Below are 26,716 nucleotides of genomic sequence, written 5' to 3'. Positions count from 1 at the left end.
ACCGCCTAGACCCTTCCCGCGAGCTCAGAGACGTCTTCACCCTCTCCTTCTCCCATCCTGAGCTCGAGAGCCAAGCCGTGTGCCCCTTTGCCCGGGAACGGCCTCTGCCGCCCACCATGGGGCAGCGCCGCGGCGGCGAGGGAAAGGAGCAGGACGACGGCGCAGAAGAGGCGGCGGTGAGGGAAAGGAGCAGGGCGACAGCGTGTACTCGGAAGGAGGTGCGAGAGGGAGGAGAATGGCGACCTCGCGGGCGCGCGACTGGATGCGGCGCGGGGGTGGAGCAGGGAGAGGGATGCGCCATGGCTGGAGGTGGCTAGGGTTGGGAGTTGGGTTTGCTTGCATTTTTTAATGTGGGCTGTGGTATTTAGTTGGGCCGATTGGGATTTAACGGGCTGGTGTCGGGCTGGACACTATTTAACGGGCCGTGTCGTGCCGCCCATCATGCCGCACTGGCGGCCCAAGCACGGCATGCCACAACGGGCCGTGCTGGCCCGGGCACGCCAGCCACCGGGTCGTGCCGTGCTTGGCCCGGGCCAAAAATACGTGCCTCGTGTCGTGCTATCGGGCCTCGTGCTTTCTGGACATCTATATCCCTAGCCACCTCAGAGGAATATATCTTCTATGAGTAATGAGTTCCTCGTTTATCTTTGGTATCTCGCTAGTTTTACTTTTTGCTTTGGTTACTTGTTAGTTCGCTTCCTTTGTTCTGCGGGATCCTAAGTCTGCGTACATAGCAAGTTCTACTTATCGGAGGTTATTTTCTACCTAAGTACACGGGAGGAGTAAGTAAATTGATAGCGTAAGCATGGTGGCTAGACTTGGTTAGTTATCTCGGGTTATGTTCCACCCCATGGTACCGTAGTGGTAGGCAGCAGGTGGCGATAGCCCTGTCTGTCCTTTGTAGTCCACCATATTCGGGTGCTTTCATAGTAGTAGTAGCCTACTGTCGTTGGACTCATTTCTCATCCCTTTCTGAGTCCTTCGCTGAGGCCGCCGGTTAGAATCGGAGTTGTGAAACCCAGACAGAAAGAAGTAACTAGTGAAAGTTGGAAGCAAGGAAACAATGGCAGCATCGTAAAATGCACTATAATTCCCAAAAAAATTTAACGACTTGCAGTGTTGCGGGACTGAGATATTTATACCCCACCTTATTACAATATTCTTTAAATACCCCTCTGTAAATTCTGGAGGTTTAGAGATTACAAAGCGGGTTTTTGGTCTTTTCCTGGGGTGGAGTTTTCATTTTTCTCTCTCCAACCTGAATCACGCGTCTCACGCGACCGGCCGATCAACCTTCGGTCAGGATGCGTATAATGTGGTCGATGTATTGCATTGAGCCCCTTGGACGGTATATATAGGAGTACATGGTTTGGAGGGCAAGTAGCCTCTCCTAGAGATAAGGAAGGTTATCCCGGGATTCCAATCAATCATAAACTAACTATATCAGGAGTTGCCTAATATTATATACTCTAACATCCCCCGCAGTCGTAGCGGTAGCAACACGAACGGTCAGACTGGAGAACAATGGAGACGTATCCCCTCTGCAGTCGGAACGCCGGTGTGAAAGCTTTGACTGTAGACTTATGCAGATGATTGCCCTTCAGTGCCGTAGTAGCCGAAGTCGAGTTGGACGTGGTCGAAGCCGTGGAGGGGGCGCGGGTCGAAGCGTCGTCGAGGTGCTCGAGTACACAAACTCAGCAGCTTCTTGCCGAAGACAACAGCAGGACGGTGCGGCGGATGACAATGGTAGACGGCGTGGTTTGCGACTTAGGTCACGCTCAGGACAGGGGTGGCGACGGTGCAGGTCGCAGCAAGTGTCGCGCTCAGATCAGGGGTGGCGACGACATCTTCCTTCAGAAACATCGGTGGCGATGTCTGCGCGAGAACGGCTGGAGGCGTGGAGGCAGATCGAGCGCTTGCTTGACGAAGACCGGCGGCGAGTGGTGCCATCGACTGAAAAGGCGACGACACCGGTAGGGTGGCTTGATCACGAACGTCGTCGCTGTAGCCTGGAGGGCGCAGCAACAACCTCGTCCTTCGGGGGGTGTCGACGATGAACGGCGACGAATGGCAGGGCGACGCAAACCGATCTTAGATCGGAAAAGAAAAGCAGCAGCAAGACGAACCTCCACGTGCAAGGCTGGTGCACCTAGCGATTTGTCCTCCCCACCAAACTGTCATCTCATCAATCCCATCGGACAAGGAGAGAGACAAGAAAGAGGCAAAACCATGGTTCCGCTAGGCGCTAGGCAGATTCTAGGCGCTGACCCTCAGCCTAGAGCCTAGGCGGGATTAATCTCACCTAGGCGTTGCTAGGCGTTTTGCTAGGCGTTCTATATCCATTCATATTTTACCTACAAAAGTCTATTAGAAAAGAAAAAACAAAACACATATGGGCCAAATATTACATAAAAAGCCCATAAAACAGCCCAAGCCCAATTTGTAGCAAACTTATCTACCTCATCAACCCAATCCCTTCCATCCCGACCCCAACCCTATCCCTTCCATCCCGACCGCGGCGCCGGTCAGGGACCCCGTCCCAGCCTCCTCCGCGCCGCCGCCGCCGCCGCCCCCGCCTCCTCCACGCCATTCGCCACCTCCGCCGACCTCGACCCCGCCGCCTCCGCTCCGGTCGCCACCTCCGCCGCCCCCTTCCCCGCCTCCTCCGCGCCGGTCGCCACCTCCGCCGCCCCCGTCCCCGCCTCCTCCGCGCCGGTCGCCACCTCCGCCGCCCCTGTCCCTGCTTCTCTGCGCCAGTCGCCACCTCCGCCCGCCTAGATGGGCGACTACCCCCATAGGCGAGGCGACGGGCTTCGCCCAGCGCGTAGTCGCGCCTAATCGCCGGCTAATCGACGCCTAGCGGAACAGGGGCCAAAACCACTCACGGCAGAGGCAGAGGCGAGGGCTCCCGATGGCGCGATGCGGCGGTCACAGGCGCGGAGGCAGCAACCCTAACGGCGGCGCCCGGCAGCCCCCAGCGGAGCGGCGTTGGACACGCGCGGGCGGCGGCCCCGATCCTACGCCTGGCGGCAGCCACCCGCGCGGAGGCGGCAACCCCCATGGTGGCGCCCGGTAGCCCCCAGCGGAGCGGCGTTGGACGTCGCGGCACCTCCTGCACGGAGGGGACGGCCCTGATCCTGCGCCCAGCGGCAGCCACCCGCGCGGAGGCGGCAGCCCCCACGGCGGCGCCCGCCGGGGGATATCTCTTGATGTGCGTGACGACGACAGGCACAGTGGATCAGAGGGATCCGCTGGGCATCCTATGAGGGCGCTGCCCCCGGCGGAGATCGATCTCCCCGGGGCGGCCCGGTGGCGGCGGCGGCGGCGGCGGAAGCGGAAGCCTAGGTCGAAACACAAACTCGTGATACCATGTAGGAAAGTAGGATGCGTATAATGTGGTCGATGTATTGCATTGAGCTCCTTGGATGGTATATATAGGAGTACATGGTTTGGAGGGCAAGTAGCCTCTCCTAGAGATATGGAAGATTATCTCGGGATTATAATCAATCATAAACTAACCATATCAGGAGTTGCCTAGTATACTCTAATATTGATCTTCGATCATTATCTTGACATCGTGACTTTACCGTTGGCTTGCGCAAAGTTGATCTCCGATGGCCAACCTTTGACCAACCTTCATTGTTTGAAGGTCCATCTTGGTGTATGAGACGTGTGATCCAGCAGCCTCCGGACGAATTCACCTCATTTGCTTCAGCGTCCCTGCAGAACAAATGTACCATTGTAATCGGTCAACCTTCGACCGACCTCCGGCCACATGTCTCAACCTTCGGGTAGGCCTAGGGGTGGTAATGGCCATGGCCCTAGTGGCCTCTTCACAGCCCACCAAGGCCCTTAAATATTTTAGTTCAAAATTATATAAGATTAGAGTCTGGCCCTTTTAGGGCCCAGCCCTTAGATTTTTCTAATTCAAAATTTTGGGCCCTTTACCACCCCTAGGTAGGCCTCCTCCACAAGGGGCAATCTCCAACACCACCGAAATAGATCAAGCATTAAGCATCAAGTTATCTGGGTACGAGTAGACTGTATGAAGCCGAGCCCTCTTTCCTCTTACCTCTTCTTCCCTAGTGGGTCTGGTTGAGTAGTTCTAGGCCTAGTCGCGTTTACTGTTCCTTGAATTCGATATCTCAGGTATACTCTCTGGTAAAAACTACAATCCGTCTATGTGTACTTTTGGAGTAATTCGTTTAGGCTAAGAAGTGTCAACACCCCCCTCCAGGTGACATCTAGCGATTTTCTCCCTACCACTCATTCCACTGGAGGCCGCTTCCTTTGGCCAGTTGGTCGGGGGGTGGGGGTGGGGGTGGGGGGGAGGGTGTGTTCTCAGGTCAGCCAAAGCAACATATCACATTTAGAGCATTGGTAATAGATGAGATGATTATTTCTGGCATGTTTCTACCAAGCTTCACTCTCAAAACATTTTTCTCGATGATCATTTGTCTTATCTTATCATGCATATCCACAGTTTTATAATTCTTGGTTCTGGACACCCAACTAATGAAACATTCAGATATATTGTTATTGATGTAATCTACTTTGCAATTTACCGGTGCCGCCGCCGCCGCCGCCGTCTGCCCGCCTCCTTTCCTGTTGCACATCATGTAGATTCGCCGCCCCCGCCTACTAAGGTTTAAGGTAGGATTCAAGATACGGGATTGGAAAGGGAGGCTGGCTGGCTGGCTGTGGAATGAGTGAGGAGAGTGATGAGGATAAGGTTATGGGTACCAAGATCTTTTTCTATTGCTATGTGTTTTTCTCTAATTTATTTTTGGGAAAATTGGTCCCATAGCATCGAAAGATCACCGTTTCCGTAAAATACCATTAAAACATCTATGTTCCATAAAATAGCATCGAAAGAATGAACGTTACCCTAAAGTAGCATTCTGTCACGTTTTTTGCTAACTTCCGTCACGACGTCCGTTCTTCCTTCTTCCTCGCTGCCCCATCACGCTAGCTAGCGCAGGAGCACGGCCACCCCGGACGCCGACGCCTACGAGGGCCCCGCTGCTGTGTGTGTGGACAGGCGCTGCAGCCCTAGGATCCTGGGAGGTGGAGGAAAACATGACAACATTGGGGAACAAAGCCCACGCACGCCTACTTCATCGACTCAGCTTCTCCTCCTCGGCTCCCCGCTCCCTCGCTCGCCATGCCACCGAAGCGCGCATGAGGGGTGGCGGCGGGTGGAAGGGTGGAGCGGTGGCGGCAACCAGGGGGATTCCGTAGCAAGCCGAAGCACGCCAGAGAGCAGAGCAACGCAAATTAAATGGCAGTGGGATTCCTCGCGCCATTCATCCGCCTTACCGAGCTCACAGTTCTTCGCCAAAATTCATCATCCTCACAGCATCTCCTGTCAATTCCTTGAGCCAGCACCATCAGTGAGCAATCGTGATTTCGTTTGAGCAGAACCCAACCCAAACCACTCTTTGTAGCCGCCGGTCACCATGTTCCCCTGTTTCTGTCCGCCTCCGCGCTGTGAAGGTGAGGTCGCCAGGGCATCGAGCACTCCAGTTTCTAGGCTAGTTTGAGGTGGGAAGGGAGTGTTTGTGCAATGCATAGATGGTGTAGGAGGTACTTGTTGGCCGGCTCTGGGCCTAGCTTGGCCGGAATGCGAGCTCGCCTCCGTGGCTGAGCCGCGGCAATGGGGGTCGCCGTCGAGCCCTGTGCTCCGGTGCTTCCAGGACCAAGTTGGCATGCTCCTGGGGGTGCCGTGGTGCCGGTTGGACGGCTGGTCGGTGCAAGGGGCCCTCGGTGCAGCCAGCCGCCGTGCACCGTGGCCGTGCGGCCACCAGCGAGCATGTTCTCGTCGGAGTGCGGCAGGGCCACAAGGTTTTAGGGGTCTAGGGGGCGCAGGGGGCTGGGGAGTAGGCCATGGGCCGGGCTGGTCATCGTCTCCACCGTGTCGCCGCAGCACGCGCATGCCGCCGCCGCGAGCTCAAGGCGGCAGCCTCCGCGTCTGCGACCGTGTCCTCCCCGCTCCACCAGCACAAGAGCGACTTTGCCACGCCGCGCCCGCACAAGAGGGGAGCAGAGGGAGGTGAGGTGGAAGAGGAGATGTTTGCCGTGGTGAGGTGAGGGGAACTGCTTGCCTGTCCACTGAGGAAAGGAGAAGGAAGAGGAAGTTCACGGAGGCGACGGTGTTTGCACAGAAGGTGACAGAATGCTATTTTTAGATGACGTTGCATTCTTTCGATGCTATTTTACGGAGAGGAGGTCTTTTAACGGTATTTTACGGAAACGGCGATTTTTCGATGCTATAAGGCCAATTTTCCCTTTATTTTTATTATTTTAATGAGCATACACTTTACGATGTTAAAAGTGGGCGGATACGGCGAATTGCACAACTCAAAAGATAAGTGCAAAATTACCATTCCATATCAAAATAGAGGCAAGAAGGCCAAATCTCCTAAAAAATTATTCGGATTAGATTCCATATGTATCCACGTACTACGATTTCATCCGGCTATAAGCGGCACATTATCCGCGGGAGATGCATGTGCTGCGCGCAAGCACCTCTAGATTAATAAATTTCTTGGCGCCGAGAGGAGCCCGTCCACTGCTAGGCCGCCACGCTCTCGCACCGGGAGCCGGGAAAAGTTGCCAGCGCACGCCCCCGTCACCGAAGCAAAGGGGGCGGGGCGTCATCTTGAACAGAATGTCACCATCCAATTCTTTCATTGATGGCAACACCTCTATTTGAAATCAGCTTTGGAGTCCTTTTTGGAGGCAACTGCATAAAAGACTAAACCTTGAGCAAACAGTTTATCAAATACCAGAAAGAGTTTCTGATCTGTGGATGACAAACACGAAAAATTGGGATTCTGATAAAATTATCACCATTTTTGGGCAACAAACTTGGGATGCCCTTGTGCATGTTCCTATCATTGCAGGTACATGACCGGATATTTTATGCTAAAAGCTAACATCTAATGGGCAATGTACTTCCAAGAGTGCTTACAAGATGCTTGCAATTGAGGAGGCAGCGATTTCACCACCCACTAATATTCCCATGCAGGTTCTACAAATCCTACGCCAAGTATGGGCTGGCAAAACAATCCAGCATCGAATTAAAACATTTGCTTGGATGTTGCTTAGATTAGCTTTAGGAACAGCAAGTAGGATTCATAGAATAATTCCTAAGATCAATGAAACTTGCTCACGTTGTGGAGGTGTAGAAAACAAGGTTCACTTGTTTTTTGAGTGCAGTTATGCTAGGGCAGTGTGGTTTGCTTCTATGATTGGAATTCGAGCCCATACTCTGCCTTCTTCAGGTCATGGAGTTCACATGCAGATTATGATAATATTACAACAAGGACCATCACAGGCAACTGCAGGTATGATTTTTTCCATCATGTGGTGCCTTTGGAAGTCTCGTAATGATCACAGGTTCAACAACATTCATTGGTCGCCTGCAAGAGTGCTCCATGAGGCCAAAGCTATAGATATGTCTACTGCTTGGCTATGGAAGAAGATATGAATCCTCCTGATCTTGTAATGCAGGCCCGTCACCAATACCTAAGTTCACAAGGTACAATTTACAGAGCTGATCCAGGTACATGATGGTCCAAGAGTGTTATGTGATGCTTCAATATGTGTGCAACAGCCCCCACATCATAACTAAACTGGGATTGGAGTCTTCATACTTTCTTCCTCTTGATACTTTTTTCATGTTGCAATTCCACGCATCTTGGAGCCATTGGAAGCATAAGGTTGGGCACTGCTACTAGGTGCAAGGCTTGCTGCTGCACTGAACTTGCAGGTGGTGAACTTCCTCACAGACAATAAAATACTTGCCGATGCAGCTAAAAGGAGATCATCACGCCAATACCCGGGTCATTGGTCATTGCGACCAATTATTGCTGAGTTCGCAGAAATCACTGAAGGCATGCAACATTCAATCATCAAGATCAACAGAGACACAAACAAGATGGCTGACAGGCTCGCAAAGCAGGCAAGACAGGCAACAATTTCTAGTTCTTGCTTTTCTCTTACGAAACAAATGTACATTCTACTCAATGAATTGTGCAAATGTTTTGCCCCACATCTGTACTGTGCCTTTAATATCTTTTTCAAAAAAAAAGCCGCGATCCCCACACAGAAACCACGAGAAGAGAGCAGAGCCCGATTATAACCGGCGCTCGCCGCCTCCATTAACAACAAGCTAAACCACCACCCTCCTCCTCCTCCTCCGTGGCGCCGGCAAGCAGAAAATTCCAGGGCAAGAAGAAAAAAGGCCGGCTATTGGAGGAAAAGAAGGCGTGATTAGGGGTTAGCCGCCGTGCCCTGGCGTCACCCGGAAGCCATTTGCGTGATTGATTGCGTCGCCCCCATCTCCTGTTTGCTCCCTTCGCTTCGGCTTGTCCCTCGCACGCCCGCCTCCCGCAGGAGCCCTGAGCCCCCACCCCTCTCCTCTGTCATCTGCCTCTCTCTCTCTCTCTCTCTCTCTCTCCATCACGGCGCGGCCGCGATAAAATAAATCTTGTGCAGCGTGTGGGGAGGCGTACGGCGACGCGGACGCACCGTCACCGGGCTGCGCAATCCCTTTTCTCCCTCTTCTTATCCCAAAGGCAAGAGCCGCGCGTCTCCGAGAGCCCAGAGGGAGGAGAGGAGGGCGCGTCCTGCTGCGGTCCTTGTTCGTTGCTCGCCCCCCTCCGCTTTCCGGGATGTCGTCGCCGAGCAAGCGCCGCGAGATGGACCTCATGAAGCTGTGAGGATCTTGGAGCTCCATCTAATTCGCCTTTCGATTTCCCCTTGATGGGTTCCGTTTGTTTGTTTGTTTTTTGATCTGGCCTTTCTTGGGGGCCGTTTTCTTGGTTTCTTGGCGCCGCAGGATGATGAGCGACTACAAGGTGGAGATGATGAACGACGGGATGCAGGAATTCTTCGTCGAATTCAAGGGGCCGACCGAAAGTACGAACCCTCTCGCGCAAAATCGGCTTTTCCCTCTCCTTGCTTCCTCGTCTGGTGATCCACGCTCCTGTTCCTGATCTAGATGTAGCTGGGGGGAAGCGAGTGCTAGGAAAAACCGCGAATTTCCCCTGTTGATCGCTTCTGCCACTACCCTAGGATGATTTATCTTTATGCTGGATGGATTGCTCAGTTGACCTGAAGCATTCTCTGGCTACAGTGATTCTTTCGTAGGCTTTTCAAGCTGATGAATTTTTTTTTGCTCAATTTGGTAGGTATCTATCAAGGTGGTGTCTGGAAGGTTAGGGTGGAATTGCCTGATGCGTACCCTTACAAATCCCCGTCCATAGGCTTCATCAACAAGATTTATCACCCGAATGTTGATGAAATGTGAGTACTATAGTCTCGAACTACTTTCTTCACTGCAATTGAAGCTCGTGGGCCTAGCATTGCCTGACCTGCTCTTGTTTGCTTTAAAAATGCAGGTCTGGTTCCGTCTGTTTGGATGTCATAAACCAGACATGGAGCCCAATGTTTGGTGAGATAGTCCCTTCCACTTCGGTGTCATTATGAGCACTTCCTATTCTAGCAGCTATAACCTGAGCTTCGCCTTTCCACCACATTTTCTTTTTGCAGATCTAGTAAATGTTTTTGAAGTGTTCCTTCCACAGCTTTTACTGTATCCGAATCCTTCTGATCCATTAAATGGGGAGGCTGCTGCATTGATGATGCGTGACCGCCCTGCTTATGAACAAAAAGTGAAAGGTAATGTGATTCAGCAAAATCCCTGATTGTTTTTGCCTTTTTGCTACATACTCTATACTTATGGAGTGTGAACCCACACTAGGGTGTTATCTTGCAACCTGGCTCTTTTATGCACCAAATCAGCATGAAAATTCTGATTGTCTTTCATAATGCTTGCACGCGTTAGTCAACTGCGAACTTCTCTCAAGCCTAACATGTTCAAGTTATACTGTAATATAAACAGTGACTAGGAGTTGCACCCTAACTAATTATCTACTAAGCTCTCCAAAACCTAATATCAAGTCATATTGCTGAGAGGACATTCTAACAACAGTTGTCAAATTTGAGAAAACATAGGAGTACAAACAATTACTTGAATTGAACAGAAAACATAAGAGGGCATGCATTGCACTATCTAAGGAATTGGTGCTTGAACATCAAACTTGCTACTACAAATATATCCCCTGATATAACGCACATCTTCAACCTCTAACATCGCATTACTTCTCTGCTACCAATTGTACTAAATCCTATTAAAATTACTTTGATCTCAAGTCTTGTCATTGTCGTATTTATCTCCAATGTACCTCAATTATTTCTTCTAGCATTAATGTGGTTTGAAAGAAGTGAGTAAGAGGCGTCATAAGACGCCAGTAGGGACCATCGTAGCCAGTGAGTTCTTGGAATTCCTGTGAAGTCCTACCACTCTGCCACAGATGTTGCTTGCTGCAGTGGGTTCTTCCTCTTGTATTGCATGCTTTGTCTTGCACTGATCTCTTTCCATGTACCTGAGATAGAGCAGTGGACTAGTCCTGTTATGCATGTGGTGTTTCAGCTTTCAGGTACTGAAGTGGGGAAGTCCTGCAAATTTGAGTGTAAGGGGCAATTCCTGTATAACAGATACCAATTGGGCTAAGTTCTAATGTTTAAGAGCTAGGTTTATTAATCTGAATGCAAAAGAAGGCAATTTGTAGCAAGAATACTTCTTGTGCCTCTATTAGACAATGTAGACACAATATTGCTAATTTCTCTTTAGGGACAGGGAATTAATATCAAAATGGCAACAAACCCTCTTCTTATCACACTCGCAGATTTACCTATCCACAGGCAAATGAAACTTTGTAAAACTTTGTGTGTGCATATACATATACCGGACAAATTAACCTGCTTTAACCTGGTTTTGGTTTGACCAAGTGGTTCTTTTTTAACCCGTCTCTGGGTTGACCTGATTTACCATGATAATGTTATGAAGATAGAAAATCAAATCTTTTTTCAGTGGGAGTGGGGATCAAGATGAACTTGAACTCTGATTACTTGCCTAAACCAGTTAATGAAGTCTATCTGCTTGGTTGGTTGGTTGGATGTTCTAATGCATTTTGAAATTGTGAAACCAAGGTTATGCCGTCCTAACTCCTAACTGATGACAAACCTATGGCGCATGATTTATTCTGTTGCTGCCAGTTCCATGACACTATAGTAATTTATTTTCAATATAAAGTTCACCTGCTAAGATAAATACTAATCTTGAAATTGTTCACTTGCTTTGCTTGAATAAGTTAATACTTGCACTACGTATCAGCTGACAAGTGACAACTACTGGGTAAGTGGGGTGATTAATTTTTATATTTGTGATGTTAGGCCTCTCTTATCTCATTGTTGATATGTATGTTGACAGATTGACAGAGACTTGTGGTGACGTGGTTGTTTGGTGCTATATTAGCTAGAGTTTCTTTATGTCCGATGGCACCATGCTCCCATAAAGCATAGTTTCTCTTTATTGCATTTCATACGCCATATGTTGGAGCACTACTTGATCATCATTGGCCAACTAGGCTTTGTGCTATCATTATTGCCTGATTGATACTACAGTGCTAACTTGCTCTCGTATGCTTCTGCAGAATACTGTGAAAAGTATGCCAAACCAGAGGACGCTGGAATAACCCCGGAAGACAAGTCCAGCGATGAGGAACTTAGCGAGGAAGAAGATGACTCTGCGGACGAAGCCATACTTGGCAATCCTGATCCTTAGTCTGAGTTGGAAGCTGCGCTCCCAGCTCATCTATACAATGTTCACTGCAGCAATTGCAATTAAACAGAAACTGAAAAACTAAAAAAAAAATCTGGATGTCATGTAAATAAGGTACCCTGTATGTTATGCAATGCTGTTTCTTTCAGTCGGCCGGTTGAATTTGCCGTGTCTCTTGCATCGTCTCGTCGGTCTCGTCAGGTTTCGTTTCATAGAATAAACAATGTGTCGGGTACCACGATTAGGGACATCCTAATCGGGGTACTAAGATCACCCTAAAAACACAAAGCACATGTTAAGGCAACTGGGCCCACGAAGTCTCATGGCCTCCTTCCAATCTAGAAGAAAGGAAAGAACTTAAAAGAAGCCCAACATGCGGCCCGTTCGCACCCCCCTCGGACCCGCGGGGTGATCTCCGCCTCGCTCGAGGGCTCCCATCGGGACCCTCGACTGCGCCCCGTATCTCCGCCTCGCTTGAGGGTAGCGGACCTACCCTCGAGCAGGCACCTCATTCCCGCCTCACTCGAGGCCACCCCTCAGCATAAGGGACAAACGGCCCTGTCGCTCACCCGCCCGTCTGTCGGTACCCCAGGACTGGGTACCCCTTCTTGCTGTATCTAGGCAAGAGCCTTGTAGTTATCCTTGACTACGTCCAAACAGTCGGACCCCTGTGGTCCGGAGTCATGATCTCTCGGCGACGGTTCCGGACCTGCCTCACGGCTGGGAAAGGTCCGGGAACGACGCGTGTCCCGAAAGGGGCGGGCAGCCCAAACAGCCGGGGCTCCGGACCTCCCGAGGGGTTCGGACCCCCGCGGAAGTCCCGGACCCCTCATAGGGTCCCGGACCCCTTGTATGGTAACCGGACCACTCGCTAAGGGAAGAAGTCGACGCCCTGCCTCGGGGTGGTCCGGAGCGACATGTGTCTACAAGCACGACTTTTCAAGGCCGCTTGGTCTCCATACTAAGCTTCACCCACCACTGCATTTATTGTGGTAGGTGGACACCCGCATTGATGCGGTGGAAGCCAAGGCGATTCTTTGACCAGGAGGCACTATTGATCGCGTGTTACCAAGATAGTGGAGCCGCAGGCGCCGCCCACGCCGCGCCTGCCAAGTCTGCCATAACAGATGGATACGACGGCTCGGCTTCACCCATTATGACGCCTACATAATAGCCTCCACAGGCTACGCCGCAAGCTACGCTCCCCCAACGGACACCTTGGTGACGGGACAAAAGAAGACCACTGTAGCGCTAGCAGAGCGTATCGGAGGAAAGATCCGTAACCACTGTACCCATCTGAATACTCTGCGTAGTATGCTGCGCAGTCGCGTTGGGCCCACCTGTCGGGGCCCCAACGTCCTATGTATCCGCCCCCTTGGTCTATAAAAGGGGGCGCCCGCTAGAAGGAAGACTCAAGCTGGGTGAGAGCTAAGGCCCGGCAGAGGATAGATTCATACACAACAGAGATCAAAACTTCTCCCAGTGGACGTAGGGTATTACGCTCCGGCGGCCTGAACCACTTTAGATCGTGTGTTCTTGTGTGCACGCCTCAGAACTAGATCAGCCCAATCGCCTAGTACCTCCCCGAGTACTCCCTCTCTGGGAATAGGCGGGTGCGCTCCGCCACCCGGCTGTGGGTACCCTAGAAATCCCACGACATTCGTACGGAGACATTAAGTGCCAACCACTCCTACACAGCGCCCAGGACAAACGGTGTCAGGTCGCCATTCCCCACAGTGGCTGTGACCGGAGTCCCATCCACCAACTCCGGTCCCTGCTCCGCCATCCCGGACGTTGTGGCAACACAGTGGGAACTGCGACACGGGACGAAGCGCGCTCGGCACAGTTCCGTTACTATTCTGCCAACTCCGGCCGTCTGGACTCCACCTCATCACACGTATGGCCCCGGACCCGCCCCCTGCTCAGGAAGGGGTCCGGTGTCGCCACGAGCCCCTCGGAGGGGGACGCCCAACACTAACAGTCGGAGGCCCGGACCTCCCCTTGAGGGGTCCGGGACCTCCACGCGACCTTCGGACCTCCTTAGTGCGCACGCCGGCACTTTGTCCGGGGGAGTCCGGGATCGCCACGTGCCCCGTTACCGCTGGAGCACGCGAGACCCTGACTTGCAGGGCCCACGGAACGCCATCACGGCACGTCTGGAGGGTTGTACACCCTACAGCGACGACCACGCCGCCTGCTGGGGTTGGCGGGACGCCGGCGTGATCTCCGCAAGGTCAAGGACGATGCCCAGGACGACCACCACGCCCGACGCCATACCCCACAGTGTACTTCCCACAGTACTCAACTGTTCCATCCCTACAACTCGGGGAGAAACAACGACTTCTGCGATCCCCTGTACATGTATCCGTCCCTCCTTGTGTCTATAAAAGGAGGAGGTGGGCTTCCCTTAAGGGGGTCGGTCGGCTCTCTAGACATTACATCGCTCAAGGCACACACGCTCGCTTCCAGCCCCAACATCGCTACTAGCCACGCTCAACTCCTCTTCTAGCAGAGACTTGGGAGCCTCCCTCCCTCTCTCGCCTCGCTTGTACCCCCTACTACAAGCACTTCGGATGCAAGATAATACAGTGCCCTCGCACACCCTCTTGCTGGACGTACGGCCCCGCGGCCGGAACCAGGATAAACCCGTGTGTTACTGTATTGTCTTTTGCATCAATATCTGGGACGAGGAAACACACAGCATTTACTAGTTGGGATCCGGACCCCCGGGTCAGGACACCGACACAATGGTTGTAGCTTTTCCTCCATTTGATGACCAAACAAACTATGGTTGTAGCTTCCTCCATTGGATGGTGATGGTGGGCATGACGGATGCTGATTGCTTGCTTGTTTAACCATCCAACAGTTAACTGATTAAGCGCATGTTTCTTTTTAGGGACTTCTTTTTAGTCCATGTCATGCTGTCACATCAAAAATAATCTTTCTATTTAGGAGTATCAAATAAAATGTGTTTATAAAATTTTTTGCACAGAATGGTGCTAATTTGTGAGATGAATTTAATGAGTCAAATTAATTCATAATTTGTAATAGTGATGCTACAATAACCATCTACGAATTAATATACTCATTAGATTTGTTTGTGTCATTGATGTTGGTGTCAGATTGTTTCAAAAAAAAAAAAATGCAAGGTTCCGTTCACACTAGCCCACTTCACACTGTTGAATTTTCAGACGAGGAAATTGTCCAATTTGTTTTTGGTCCATCAAAGAATTCAGTTTTTTTTTTTACCCTTCTTTCACTCGCGAAGCGCGGCCCGTGGAGCCCAAGTGCCCAACCCAGCGCGCGAGGTCGGTCAGTTGGCGACGGTTTCGGCCCCGGCCCGGACCCCAACTTCCAAGCCGCCGCCTCTTCTCGGTCGACGGTCTGTCCGCCGACCGGACTCGCACCGCGCCGCCGCCGCCCGCCCGGCACGGCGGTCCGAACCCTTGCGCCAGCCAGCGTCGCTCCGCCGCGGAGCGAGCAGAGAGGCACCTTCCTGGGCGCCCCTCCTCCTCCCCGTGCCTCCTTGCTTCCCCTGCCTGCCAACACCGCGTCGGCGGGGCGGCTCATTTCACCGCGCGCGAGCGCCGCAGCAGGCTGCAGGGCTCAACTGGTGGCCTCGAGCGCCCGAGGGCAGCGCGCCCGGGCCTCTGCTTCGACTGGAGCAGCGGGTCCACCTGTGGGCCGCAGGGCGCGGGCGCCGCAGCTGCAGCGCCTTGGAGGTACGGCGGCAACTCCTACTTACTCCACTCGAATTTAGATTGGTGGGTCTTTCAAAAAAAAAAAAATAGATTGGTGGAGCGCTGGTGTTTTTGCTTTACTCTTGCTCAGAACTAGTAAAAACCACTACTAGTTCGCTCTCTTTTATCTTCCAACTTTGATCTGAATCCTCTGTCTGCTGTTGATGCTCGATGCAGTTGACCGATGCTGGTTGAGAATTTCATCTGTGTTCCGCATCAAGTATCCGATCACTTGTGCCGTTGCGCGATGCCTTTATGTAACCTCGTGAAGTCTTAATCTGTTCAGGCGGAGTCTCAGCTGTCCTTCTGTGGTGTGAGATGTTCATCTAATCGGGCCGAAATGGAAAACACAGATAAGTTTTGAGTCTGGAAGCCTATATTATATCGTAGAAGATCTCTGCAATGGAAGGGTCCGATTCTTGCAGAAATCGCAGCATTGATGCCATGGGCAGTTGGAAGGAATGCGATGAGCAAGAGGATGCTGACGGCAGAAAGAGCCAGCCAGGCAAGGTGACAAAGCATGGCTATGCAGATAGATTTGAGGATCCAGATGATGCTAGGTGGGGATCTTCTAGTGATAGGAATGAGTCTAGAAGGGAGTCTGTTTCAGGCTCAGCCAAGGCCTTCAGTGAAGATGAGGATGACTACGATCTAAGAAGGGATTCATGGGTATCCAAGGTTCCACGGCGAAGCCCTGAGGAGAAAAAAAGCGAGAAAGATGGGGATAACAGTAGGAGAAGAAGAGAAGATGAGAATGATTGGGACTCTGATCAAGCTGATGGTAGGCCATCTTCTGGTCAGAGTAATCTCAAGAATGCACGAGAGGCTCATGACCACAGGGATGGATCCAGTCAAAAAAGGGATGATAAACATAGGACTGCCGAATGGGAAGAGAAAGCTGAGAAATTAAGGCATCAAGATGACTGTACATATGAAAGTAATGTTAATTTAGGAACTAAAGATCGTGGAAACACCAGGGAACAAATTATAAACATGAAAGAGAAAACTGGTGAGGATTTTATGTCACACAGAGGGAGGGAGCGAAACAAAGAATCAGAAGAATCAAGAGAGTACAGGAGAAATCGTCAAAGGGAAGATTCTAAAGGCACAAATGACTATGGCACTACTACAGAATGGAGTCATGGGCACGAAAGGTTAGATGGTGGAAGTTTCCAGGGCCGGTCTGCTTACAGGAGAGATTCTAGGGGTAGATATGAGAGCAACAAAGGCCCTTCTTCATATGGATATCGATATGATAGTTCTGATTCCATAGAAATAAGGCCTAATAGGAATCTTGATTTTGGAAGGGAGAGCTCTGTTTCTGGGAGAAGAACAAGCATGGCTGCACATCAGGATTTAACAGCTGGAACAAATGATCCTGCTGAAGAGGACAAAAGGAAGTATAGAAGTGAAGAGGCTTCGAAAGAGAGATACTATGATGATGCTCAAGATACAAATCAGAATACCGGTAAAGGTTCTGTTGATTCCCCAATTGTGAGAGCAGGACTGAAAGGACCAATGACATCTGATACACCAATAGCAGTTCAAAGTGGTAGCAGCAGTTTGTCCTCTCCAATTCCTCAGCAAGGATCAAAAGGTGGTAGACTTTCTAGAGGTATAAGAGGGAGGCCAAATGGAAGGGACCCCGAGAGAATGGGAGGTCCAGTGCCCATGATGCCGCCTCCGCCATTTGGACCTCTTGGTCTGCCACCAGGTCCTATGCAACCAATGGGCCCAAACATGTCACATTCTCCAAGTCCTCTTGGACCTGGTATTTTCATGCCACCTTTTCCAGGGCCTCTTGTTTGGGCTGGAGGAAGGGGTATGGATGTGAATATGCTCTCTGTTCCACCCAATCTTCTTATGCCTCCTCTAGCAGCTGGGCCTGGGTTCTCTCCTAGTGTGGGAGCTGGCCCAAGGCATAATATTCAACTGGATCAAACAACCACTGGAAGAGGAGGTCCAACAGATGATCCAGTACCAGGTTTCAACCCAATGGCTACACCAAATCATGAAATGCTCCATGATAAACCACCTGGAGGCTGGACACCACAGAGGAATAGTGGACCTACTCGAAAAGCTCCTTCAAGGAGTGAACAGAATGATTATTCACAGAACTTTGTTGACACTGGCTTGCGACCTCAGAATTTCATTAGGGAACTAGAGCTTACAAGTGTAGTGGAGGATTATCCTAAGTTAAGAGAACTCATACAGAGGAAAGATGAAATAGTTGCTAACTCAGCTTCAGCACCAATGTATTACAAGTGTGACCTCAAGGAACATGTGCTTTCCCCAGATTTTTTCGGCACAAAGTTTGATGTTATCCTTGTAGATCCTCCGTGGGAGGAGTATGTTCATCGTGCTCCAGGTATCACGGATCATATTGAGTATTGGACTGCTGAGGAGATTATGAATTTGAAAATTGAGGTTGTTCTCTATCCTGAATTATTACATAATTTTCTTTCTAGTGAACATAGCCTTTCTACTTCTTTGGGAGCTCATCCTTTTCTTGTGGAGTTGCTATGATATTGTCAGCTATTTGATTCAACAGGCCATAGCTGATACGCCTTCATTTATCTTCCTTTGGGTTGGTGATGGTGTTGGTCTTGAACAAGGCAGACAATGTTTGAAGAAGGTGGGCTAGCTGACTCTTTGTATAACTTGGTATCTTCATAAGTGCTATTTCTAGTGTTTTATTTATTAATTTATTATCACACTTGAACTGTTCATTGGGGGGCATTAGAATTGATTTCAACTTCTAGAAGACCAGATCCACTCTACACTGCTTCTGCTCTAAACACGCTTTCCATTTTCCCCAATGTGTGCCTTACTCGTCTCATTTGTTGTAGCTATTTCTTGTATGTTTGGCCCAAACCCCATGCTTTCTTCACAAAAGGTGTCCTATTTATTTCATAATTACTAAGGAATATTCTATCAGATTGCTATTCATATAATATTACATTAACAATTTCATCACTCAGAAACATGCTGAGTTGCTGACTGCTGCTTACAATGTGTTGCACTCCATATTCCATTGTAGCCATTTCTTGTCTGTGCACAAGTCATGCAATTTTTATTGGAATTGTGCCCTATTTATCTAATGAAGATGAAGGGGTGTCTCATTGGGTTACTTTCAAAATAGTAATCCAAGAAATCTTTAGCTTAACTAGTGAATAATGGTATTGAGATGCATAGTGCTGAGGTATTTGTTCCTGCAGTGGGGATTCCGTAGGTGTGAGGATGTATGTTGGGTAAAAACCAACAAGAAAAATGCAACACCAGGTCTGCGCCATGATTCTAATACTTTGTTCCAGCGTTCAAAGGTTAGCTATTCTCTATCTAATGGCTTAATAAACTCCCTTGTAGCTGGCTTTCTTCTTAAACAATAAGCATATGTTTTTCCCCCTTATTCAGGAGCATTGCTTAATGGGCATAAAAGGAACTGTACGGCGCAGCACTGATGGGCATATCATCCATGCGAACATCGACACTGACATAATAATAGCTGAGGAACCTACTGATGGTATTTGATTCTTAATACACATTTGTAATACACAAATATCATTATTCATTGCTTCATGTTCACCCTTTGCGAACTACCAATTGCCAACTGATGAGCGGCAGCATTGCCTATGTCTATAGTCTTCTTCCCTTATACAATCTTTCATCAGATGGCACCTCTAATGCCTCATGAAAAATGTTCTCCCTTCAATTGTCATATTTTACATGCTAGGATTTCTATTTTGATTTGTTTATTATGTGAATTCCCTTTCAATATACCTAGTTTTTGACCTGCCAACATCTATTCAGGTTACCTGAGACCATTTATTAGCCTGAGCAAGCATCTTTTTTTTCTTTGAATTTTCTAGAATGACTTTTGGTGACCCTGTAGTTTGTGCAATTTTTTCCTCCGTAATACAGAGGGGACATGGCCTTCTCTATCCCTATCGATCCTGTTCGTGTGGTTCTGAGTTATTGGGGAGGGGGGAGGAGGTGGCTGAACAGCAGCAGAAGGGGAGAGAGACTTGGGGGCTGGAGAGCCTAATGGTTAAACCCTTTACTTCTTGATTTTCAACAATTAAATCTCCCCTCATATTTATGGGGAGGGCCTGACTTGATTTACTAGGAATCCTGGCTCGACTTGACTTATAAGCAAACCTAATCTCTAGACACTTCCTAAAACCTGTGCCGTGCTGTACTCACGGTACCCTCCTGGGTCATGGTTGGGCTGGGGCTTGAGCCCATGCACCTTTTGCCCGCAACAGGTTCACGTTCACCTAACTGTTTATCCATTTTGTCTCAAAGGAGATTGGTAAGGGAAAAAACAAATGTGCAAAACCAATACAACTGTTATTGTAGGATAATAGAATTAGTATAATGGATGGATTGTATTAGCTTGAGGCCTCGGCCGGTATATATAAGAGTACAAGACTTGGGGTGCAAGGCAACCCCACCGGATATGTATGGCAGTCCGGATACAATATCTAAACTACCAAATATACTCTAACATCCCCCTGCAGTCACAGCGGGAGCACTGCAGACGGTGAGACTGGAGGAGAAGCCGAAGGTAGGAACCGACGGACTGACATCCCCCCGCAGTTGTAGCGTCGGCGCAATGCGGATGCTGCGACTGGAGAGAACCGGCGAGAAACTCATGCGGATGGTAGCCCTTTGTGCCGATGTCGAAGAAGCCGAACTAGAGCAAGTAGCCGTGGTCGAGGAAGTCGTGCGTAGGGTAGCCGTGGTCGATGGTGAGCTGTCGAGGTCGCCGATGGTAAGGAGCCGCACAGGAAGCCGCGGGCGCACTAGGAAGCGCCATGGTGGAGGCGTAACGGAGACGACGCCGGAGACGAAGATGGCGACGCGTCGAGGCAGCCGAAGAGAGAGTCGATGCCGTAGTCGACGCAGACACGCCATCGAGCGACACATCCCCGGGTTTGCCAGACCCGTGAATGCATCGGGGACGATGGCACGCACCGGTGTTGCCAAAACCGGACGTGCGAGGGAGAGTGCACCACCAAGACGCCGTTGTCTGAGGGACCAGCAGAGAAGGCCTTCATGGCGGTCGCAGGCGCAGAAGAAGGCGAGGTAGAAGGTGCCAACGCCTGCTGTTGCTGGAGTAGACGAAGTAGTCGGGGACGAGATGGCGACGCTGGCGACGTGGTTGTGCTAGACGAAGTGAGGAAGGGAACCCAGATTTTCCAGCACAAGGCTGAATGACCCGGATTGCGCGGCGGCGGTGCTCGAAGGAGATGGCGAAGAACCCGTACAGCTTGACGAAGACCATGCGCGGGACGCGCAGCGATAAGTCAACTATGAGGTCGTGGACGTAGTCGGCGGCGGTGAGGATGCAACGGCGAAGGAGACCACGGGTGGCGCCGCGGCTGCCCGAAGAGGCGAAGCAGCGGCAGCCCTCCATACTCGGGGAAGAGGCGCGCAGTACGAGGACGGACGTCACGGGAGCCGGGTGGATCACACACATCGGCTGATCAGACCGAGTAGCGTGAGGCGAGACGACGGTGGGCGAAGTCGGTGAAGGCGTCCCGATCGATGAAGGCGACGACGAGCCAGCGAAGGTCGACGTGCGAACGAAGCGGCGAGGAGGGCAGTGCAGATGGGCGTCCCCTAGGGCACCGTCCATGTCACCATGTCGCATGTCAAAAACGAAGAATAGGCCGGTGAAGTCGACGCCGATGTCGAAGTAGAGGCGCGAGGTCGACGGGCGGTGGGCGACTCAATCTCGATCAGTGATCGAGTAAAAATCAGAGAAACTAACCAAAAATAAATCAACAACAGCAAATCTTCGCGTAGAGCCTCTGGGTGCGCATAGCACAAGCCTCCTCCCCACTCTTATCCTCTCCCCTGCTCATCATGGTCAACGACGGACCATAGCCACGGGGCGAGAGAGAGAAACAGAGGGTGAGAAAGAGGTGGCCAGGCGACGGCGATGAGGGCGGGTGGCGCGCGTCCCTCCCGACGACGGCAGGTAGCCGAAGGCGGTGGAGGATCCCCGCCAGGGACGGCAGCGGATCCGGAGCGTGGCGCATGTCCTGGCCGGCGACGACGGATCCCCCCGGGATGCGGAGGAAGCCGCCAGGGTAGAGGCGCGACCTGCGGCGGAGGGAGCCCGCACGAGGCACGCGGGACAGAGCCGCACGGGCGCTGTAGAGGAGGCCGCCGGGTGGATGGTGCAGCCGACGCGAGATCCAGACGGGAAGCCTGGCGTGAAGGCGACGGGTCGGAGCGAAGGTGCTGCACGGAATTCGTCGACGACGAGTTGAAGGTGCCACGCGGAGCCCCTGCTGCCACCACGGCAGCAAAAGGTGGGTCACGGGCGCCGCCGGGAGACCGCGACTGCCACCACGGCAGCGCGGATCGGGTCGTCGGCGGATTCCATGCGGGTGACGAGGTACGCCGATCTGCTACTGCTTGACACTCTAAGGGCGGCGGATTAACTCGATCCGCCGTGATGGAGGGCGCTGCCCACGGCGGAGGTCATGGGCGACCTCCCCGGGGGCGCGCTAGAAGGCCAGCGAGGGGGCGCCCTAGAGGGGCGCCGTGGGAAATAGGGGGAAGGCAGCGGCGCGAGAGGAGGGGCGCCGGCGGCGCTAGGGTTAGGGCAGCGGAAGGTTGTTTAGGATCTCAAACCCTAAACTCGTGATACCATGTAGGATAATAGAACTGGTATAATGGATGGATTGTATTAGCTTGAGGCCTCGGCCGGTATATATAAGAGTATAAGACTTGGGGTGCAAGACAACCCCACCGGATATGTATGGCAGTCCGGATACAATATCTAAACTACCAAATATACTCTAACAGTTATAACGTTTTTGAGGGCAACTGTTATAACTATCTTTTGTAGCACTCATCTTTGCTGCCTTTTCTTGTCATTTTTATAGCATAGCCCCCCCTTCTTAGAGAGTTAATAGAAAGAACCCGATCTTATGTATATGTTGTTCTACTTATCTGTTACTAATATTTGCAGTCATCTGATACTTGTCACTATTTATTGCCGACTCACATCAATTTTATTATTGAAGGCATGCCAATTGGTAAACTGTCAGCTTGGTAATATTTGTGTACCGTACAGGTTCAACAAAAAAGCCTGAAGACATGTATAGGATCATTGAGCATTTTGCGCTTGGTAGGAGGCGTCTTGAACTCTTTGGTGAGGACCATAACATTCGTCCAGGTTGGCTTACTCTTGGTAAAGGTTTGTCCACATCTAACTTTAATAAAGAGGTATGGCCTGAACACAGATGAAATTTTGAGTTTGGAGAACATTTTCTACATTCATCGCTGCTAAGAACTTGCATCCTTGCAGGCATACATCAAGAACTTTGCCGACAGAGATGGAAAAGTATGGCGGGGAGGTGGGGGTCGTAACCCGCCTCCTGAAACTCGTCATTTCGTGGTGACAACTCCAGAGATCGAGAGCCTCCGCCCCAAGTCCCCACAGAAGAATCAGCAGTCCATACCCACAATTGGATCTAGCAGTTCCACAAACAGGCGACCTGGTGCAAATACGCCACAAAATGTGGTGACTGTCGTCGGTTCTGAAACCATGATGCCAGCACCGTGGGCTTCCATTCCAATGGCAGATTTTGGAATGCCGGAGGGAGGAGTTGCCCCTGACAGCGGTCCTTTTGATAGTTTTGGCTTCAGTGTGCCCTTGGGAAGACCAAGTTCAGATCATATGGATTTTGACACCCCGAGAATGTTGTAACATTATTTGAGCTGGATCGTTTATATCCAGAAATTTTGTTTCAAGACGACCATTCACTGCTGCCTGGTGCCTACCATCATTATTTATTTGCTGTATCCATTCAACTTGTCAGCTTTTCTATGTGTGGGCACTTCATCATATCTCTAGGTAGACTGGTAGACAATTCATCAGATACCTTCGATTGATGGTAATGAGGAAAAGGTTACAGACATAGTATTGTTGTTATTTCTCCGAGATAAACATGCAAATTGTCTATTATAAAAAATGCAAATCCCCTCATTACCACTCCAAGGAATATCTGCACAGTTACATTCCTCATATTCTATTTTTAAAGCATAAATATTCTTCAAATATTCTCCGGTATTATCCTCCAAGAAAAATTCACCTTTGACAATAAATTGATCGAAATTATTCAGGTTTAAAGGTAAGCACAATTTTTTTTTTCTCTTTTGGGCTCATCCCCAGACGGGCGCTGTTCTTGGGCAAGCTCCTTTCCAATCAGATGCACTGTAGAAGCAGAACTAGCTGCTACACTGCGGTTGCTTCAGTTGCTTCCCCATCACATGTAGAGACACCTGACGATAGCTGCGGCTGTTGTGCCATTTCAGTTTCAACAGTTGAGAGCTGTGGAAGACCAAACGGAGAGGCGTTGATCTTCTTGGTTAAGCTAAGGCATAGACGATGACCGGCGTCGAATCATGGGGCGAGCCGAGCGGTCGCTGCACGAGGTGCCATGTTCATTCCCCTGCGTCTCGTCAAGCACCATCGGTTCAGAATTCAGATCAGGCACATCCGCACAATGATGTCTCATCGAGTACAAACACATTTCCATTTTTCTTCTTGGGGTCCCATCGATGCCATCAAATACCCAGTTGGGAAAAATGAAGACACATTAAATCTTTTACTAGTAGGAAAGATCTAAAAAAACGCAAAAGAGACCAACAACATTTGAGAGGCGAGAAACGATTGCAAGTATATGCTCAAGGCCGTGTTTAGATCCCTAAAGTTTTTGACAAAAACTATCACATCATATGTTTGGACACATATATGGAGTATTAAATAAAATCTATTTACAAAACTTTTTGCATTGATGAGTTGTAAATCGCGAGACGAATCTAATGAGCCTAGTTAATTCATGATTTGCAACAGTGATGCTACAATAATCATCCGCTAATCATAGATTAATTAGGCTCATTAGATTCGTCTAGCGATTTACAACTCATTTATATAAAAAATTTTATAAATAGACTTTACTTAATACTCCGAAATAGTAAGATTCTCTTTCAAAAATTTTACCCCTAAACATCTAAACACACTCTAAATCGTGAAAATTTCCCAACAATGAAGGTTAGAGGTTGTTGAGAAAAAATAAGTCGAAATAAACCAAGCCTCACTATTCATCAGATCAGCCTATGTTAGTTTTGCAATGTTCGTCTGAGAAAATGTCAGTACCTAGCTACCTGCCTGTACCATTGCCCGACAGGGCTCCTGCCTTTGCTTCCCGCTCTGTAAAATAGTAATTCCTCAGATTCCATTCTCATTCTGTCATTCACGGTCAGTCCAAGCTCGTGCAGTCGTGTCGCAGACTCGCAGTGGTCAGTGGCTTCGAACTGAAGCTGCATCCATAGAAGCAGACAGCGCTGACGCGATTCCTCCACGTTCTTCCTCCAGGGCCCGTCGCATCGCGTTCCGGAAGCGCCGAAAGGGTCTCCACCTGTCCACCACCAACTCCGGCGACACTCGCCGCCGCTCGGTGCCGTAAATTTCTTCGCCGCGCGCGGTCAGCACTCAGCAGCGAGGCTCGCTCCGCCCGCTACTTTTTTTTTTACCAAAGTCATCACACCCAGCTTTATAGAAAGCGTAAGAAAGTGTTTACACCTCGGACGAAATAGGCTGGGGTTACCAACGACCAATAACGCGTTCACGAAGGAGCTCAAGGCTCACAGACTCTCAACTGACGTACCAAAAGATGGGCGGACTAACTCTACTGGACGCAAAGGGAACTTAAGTAAAATGCGGGTACAACCTCTCTACTGAAAAATTACAGATTGAGTTAGGCGCACGCTGCCAACAAAGCATCATGAAGTGCGTCCAGCTTCGCCCAATCTTTCTCACGTTGTAGCCCCCTCCAGCTCATCAGGAGCGCCCTTGTCTTGTAAATCAGCTCTATTGGTGACTTCAAGAGTTTGTCTTCAAAGACCCAGGCATTTCTTGTCTTCCAGATCGCCCAAAGAGCACCTGTGCAAAGAAAGAGAAAGAGAGAGTTGAAATTCCTCACTCTATTTTGTTGGGTCAATAACTCTACCAACTCGACACATTTCGTCGGGACACGCAAAAGGCCACAAAGATCTTTGATCACCGTCCATACAAAGATTGCAACCGGACACTCAAAAAGGATGTGATCAGCTGTTTCTTTCTCCCCCACAAAGTTTGCACTCTTCCGGGCCTGCCCATTTGCGTTTTTTTGAGTTACACCGCTGATTGTATTCTGTCACTGAACGCCATCCAAAGGAAGAACTTGATTTCCAGAGGGATTTTGCACTTCCACACTTTTGTCATCAATACATCTTTCACACCACCGAAAGTCATTGCTCTGTATAAGGACCTAGTAGTATATCGGCCTTTCCCTTCCAGGATCCATTGCATTTCGTCCCTCCCCAGTGTAACCTAGTAGTATAAAAAATGGAGGCGTTTGGATCTCTACAATATTTCAACAGATGGTAGAACTCTACACTCAGAGGGCAATCTCCGACCCACAAATCTGTCCAAAATCTAGTTTGTTTGCCCCCTGACTTGAACCCTTCTCCCTCTCTGGCACCACTGTCTAACTGAGAGTAGCCCTTTCCAAAATTGGGAGCCAACATTTCTAGTCAGTTGGAAGATACTTTTATCCCCCAGGTACTTCTTGCAAAGTAGCTGAACACAAATACTGTTTTCATTCTTCTCCACTCTCTCAATCCATTTGACCAGCAAGCAAATGTTCATAGCTCTAATGTCCATGAAACCAGCACCTCCAAATTCTTTCGGTCTTATCAAGGCTTCCCATTTCACCATGTGATATTTGCGCTTTTTATTTGTACCTTGCCAGAAGAATCTTTTCCTAACATCATCTAGAGCTTGATAATTCCTTTCATAAAGCAGATATACACCCATTGTGTACATCGGTATACTGGATAAGCAGGAATTTAGCAGTACCGCTTTTCCTCCTGTCGAGAGAGTGTCACCCTTCCAAGCTCCCAGGCGCCGTTTTGCTTTATCAGCCATGAAGTTGAGTTGGCTCTTCGTGATCTTATTTACACTCACAGGCATCCCCAAGTAGGTCATAGGCCACACCCCCACCTTGCAACCAAAGAACTCTGCAATATGTAGATGTTCGGTCTCTTCAATTCCCATCACAAACACTTGACTCTTCTCATAATTTATTTTCATCCCTGACATTGCCTCATAGCAGAAAAGAATGAACTTCAAGTTTCTCAAGGAGATTTGGGAGTTCTTAATGAAAATTACTGTGTCATCCGCATACTGTAGGTGTGATAGGCCATTTTCTATCAAATG

The 26,716-nt window shown here is 49.9% G+C and overlaps 2 protein-coding genes across 2 annotated transcripts; both read left to right on the top strand.

Annotated features, from left to right (window-relative positions):
• Positions 1 to 8,178: 8,178 nt before the first annotated feature.
• LOC120650896 (ubiquitin-conjugating enzyme E2 4-like) lies at positions 8,179 to 11,854 on the top strand. The gene is made up of 6 exons (XM_039928196.1): positions 8,179 to 8,722; positions 8,846 to 8,925; positions 9,198 to 9,312; positions 9,408 to 9,460; positions 9,559 to 9,687; positions 11,565 to 11,854. Exons 1-6 carry the CDS (start codon positions 8,679 to 8,681, stop codon positions 11,693 to 11,695), a joined length of 552 nt encoding a protein of 183 aa, XP_039784130.1. The 5' UTR covers positions 8,179 to 8,678; the 3' UTR covers positions 11,696 to 11,854.
• A 3,134-nt stretch (positions 11,855 to 14,988) lies between these two features.
• On the top strand, positions 14,989 to 23,381 carry LOC120650895 (N6-adenosine-methyltransferase non-catalytic subunit MTB-like). Its single transcript, XM_039928195.1, has 7 exons — positions 14,989 to 15,414; positions 15,610 to 17,859; positions 17,984 to 18,067; positions 18,651 to 18,755; positions 18,847 to 18,955; positions 22,526 to 22,677; positions 22,760 to 23,381. The coding sequence occupies exons 2-7, from the start codon at positions 15,835 to 15,837 to the stop codon at positions 23,159 to 23,161; spliced, it is 2,877 nt and encodes a 958-aa protein (XP_039784129.1). The 5' UTR covers positions 14,989 to 15,414; positions 15,610 to 15,834; the 3' UTR covers positions 23,162 to 23,381.
• The last annotated feature ends 3,335 nt before the right edge of the window (positions 23,382 to 26,716 follow it).

The sequence above is a fragment of the Panicum virgatum genome, chromosome 9K, assembly GCF_016808335.1.
Source record: "Panicum virgatum strain AP13 chromosome 9K, P.virgatum_v5, whole genome shotgun sequence".
Classification (NCBI taxonomy): Eukaryota; Viridiplantae; Streptophyta; class Magnoliopsida; order Poales; family Poaceae; genus Panicum; species Panicum virgatum.
The sequence above is the reverse complement of the archived record's forward strand: the minus strand, read 5'-3'. Positions and strand labels throughout refer to the sequence as shown.